Raw genomic sequence first — 3,123 nt, 5'->3', positions numbered from 1 at the left:
TAGCCTAGGCCCTAATTCATATAGTTTTTCTGAACAACAATTGTATCATTAATTTAGAACTCCACCAACTACTTCCAGCAAATTGATTCCAAGATCAGCTATGAGTTCCTTCGTAATCCTTCAGATCCCAATGCGTAAATTGACATAACAAACTACCTATATTGAGTAAGTATGTGAGCAATTTTGCAAGTAGTATACAACACATTGGCAGCTTAACTCTGAAGAATTCACCAGCTATTATAACATTCTCAAATTCTAAGGAAATTGATCACAAGCAACCTTTTGACCTCAGACGAAGCATCCATCAAACATTCATTTTGGTATTTTCTATCACATGTGTCTGATGGACATGATCTTTTCTCATGCATTACATATGATTGCTTTCATTGAACAATTCTAATTTCAATGAACAATAGCATGTTAATGTATGATACAAGAGTTAGACCTGGAATAATGTGGAAGAACAAGTCAAGAGAAAGCTTAAATCAGATCCATTACTCATGTTTCTTGCAAGAAATCTCATCCACCTTTCTCTATATAATAACAAACAAGATAAACACCAAAAATTAAACACCAAGAATCACATAATCCAATATTTCAGTTTTTAAGCCTTCAATATGGATATAGAAGAGGCTTTGCAGGACGAATCGAACCAACCCCTCTTAGACCCTGAACAATTCTACGGCATCACCACAACTAACAACAACAAAGATGCGACGATTCCGGCCAAAAGAGCAAGGCAAAAGGCCTTCGAAAGCACGGCCCACCTTGCCAACCACCTTCCGACTGGCACAGTCCTCACCTTCCAAATCCTATCGCCCATCTTCACAAACGAAGGTCAATGCTCTGTCGCAAACCAAACCATGACTGCATACCTCGTTGCTCTCTGCGCTCTGTCCTGCTTCATCCTCAGCCTAACCGACAGCATTCGCGATGAAGCTGGAAATGTTCGACATGGGATTGCGACCTGGAATGGATTGTGGATTATTGACGGAACTGAGCCTTTGCCGACGGAGATGACTGTCAGCTACAGGATTATGATTGTTGATTTTATTCATGCCATTACAGCGGTGATGGTATTTGCTGCGGTGACTTTGCTTGATCATAATGTGGTGTTATGTTTTTATCCGATCCTGTCGGAGGAGACGAAACAGATGCTGACGATGTTGCCGGTGGCGATTGGAGTTATAGCAAGCATGCTGTTTGTTAATTTCCCCACTACTAGACATGGGATTGGCTTTCCACTCTCTACTCAATAATATGTAATACATGTATAATCCCTTCCAAATTTATGTGTAATGTTAACAATATTCCTTTCTTTTTTTTCCCCTTCTAATTTTCATGTAAAACATGGAAAATTCTACAATATTAATATAGACTAATAAAAACAAGTATCAAAATTACATTTATTTCCAACTATTAGAATCAAATTACATCAGAGAAGAAAACAAATACAAGAGATATCATAGTTTTGATACCCAAAATAATGAAAAAGGTACAAATATTATATGATCAAACCTGAGAAACTCCTTATAGAATTTGGTCAGCTATATGTCATGATCCTCATATTTCTACATGAGAACCGATCATAGTAAAATTCTAATGACGTCTAATAAAACATTGTACAAAATCAAAATGTCACTAGGTGGTACAGAAGCGAACAGAATGCCCATAAGGACCCTAAGCCAAATCAGTCAGGTGAATTATGCTCCGAATAAAAATGGTGTTGCATAGCAGGTTCCTAATCTGTTTTGGTAACAGGTTATTAGGATTCCTAATCTATTTTGGTAACATGATTCTTTTTGGTAACAGGTTATTAGGATTCCTAATCTATTTTGGTAACATGATTCTTAATCTGTTTTGGTAACAGGTTATTAGGATTTAACATGATTCTTAATCTGTTTTGGTAACAGGTTATTAGGATTCCTAATTTGTTTTGTTTTTGGTTTTAAAATTCCTAGTCTGTTTTGATTTTAGGATTTCTATAAATATGGAACGCTTTAGAAGAGATTAGGATCATCAATAAGAGGAGAGTTGTAATCAGACATTAGAGAGACTTTTGAGCATTGTGAGCGGGAGATATTGTGAGCAAGTTGAGAGCTTTGGTTGAGGGTTAGTTTGTGAGTTTTGTGAGATTGCAACCCTTTGTACTCTCATTGATTTGGTGGAATCTCCCCATCCTCTCCCCATGGACGTAGGCAAATTACCGAACCACATATATCTTTGTGTTTGTGATTGATCTGTCGTATTTCAGTTTTGAATTGTGCTCGTGTGTGATTGGTTATTCTTCTCCCGTGCTTACGACTTGTTTGGTGAACGAGCACGCTTCCGCATAGGCGCGCGACAATTGGTATCGGAGCTCAGATTTCAGATCTTGGGTTTTAGCATTAGGTGGAGGAAGATTCGTCGTGGAAGCTTGGTTCTTAGAGTTCTAGGCTTCGGTAGAGATAGGATTTAAAGTTGCCATTGGAGATCTCGCTTTCCTCGTGTGGTTAGGAGTTCTATTTGGAATCCAATCTAATGTTCAGTTGAGTAATTTCTTATTTCTTTCAAAGTTTAAATCTTTCTTTGTAATTTAGAGTTTGCGAGTATGGGTGAAAAAGTTGGTGAAAATAGCAAGATGACGAGTACATTCCAAGTTGGTTTTTAGAACACTAAAATTAGTATGGTGAAGTATGACGACAAGATCAACTTTGGTTTGTGGATGAGCGACGTTCAAGATACGCTCAATGCTCAGAATTTGGAGGAGACCATCATGGTCCAAGAAACACCACCAAAATATGAAGAGGCGATATGAGAAAAGATGAATAAGAATGCTTGTGGGGTGATCAGATCTTGTTTGGAACAAGAATTAAAGTATGATGTGATTGGGGTGACGTCTACAATGAATATGTGGGAAATTCTCAACAATAAGTACCTTACGAAGAGTACTGAGAACCGTTTGCACTTGCTGTGAAGATTGTTCAGATTTCATATGTCCCGAGGCACCTCACTAGCGGCTCATGTGAACAACTACACTAAGTTGTTGTCGGACTTGGCGAATATTGATGATGAACAACTACACTAAGTTGTTGTCGGACTTGGCGAATATTGATGAGAAGATATCGGATGAGTACAAGACGA

The 3,123-nt window shown here is 38.0% G+C and overlaps 1 protein-coding gene across 1 annotated transcript; it reads left to right on the top strand.

Moving 5' to 3' along the window:
• Positions 618-1,318, top strand: LOC109835408. Its single transcript, XM_020403385.1, has one exon. It carries the CDS (start codon positions 618-620, stop codon positions 1,257-1,259), a length of 642 nt encoding a protein of 213 aa, XP_020258974.1. The 3' UTR covers positions 1,260-1,318.

Source organism: Asparagus officinalis, chromosome 1 (assembly GCF_001876935.1).
Source record: "Asparagus officinalis chromosome 1, Aspof.V1, whole genome shotgun sequence".
Classification (NCBI taxonomy): domain Eukaryota; kingdom Viridiplantae; phylum Streptophyta; class Magnoliopsida; order Asparagales; family Asparagaceae; genus Asparagus; species Asparagus officinalis.
This window is presented reverse-complemented; position numbering and strand designations above follow the sequence as displayed.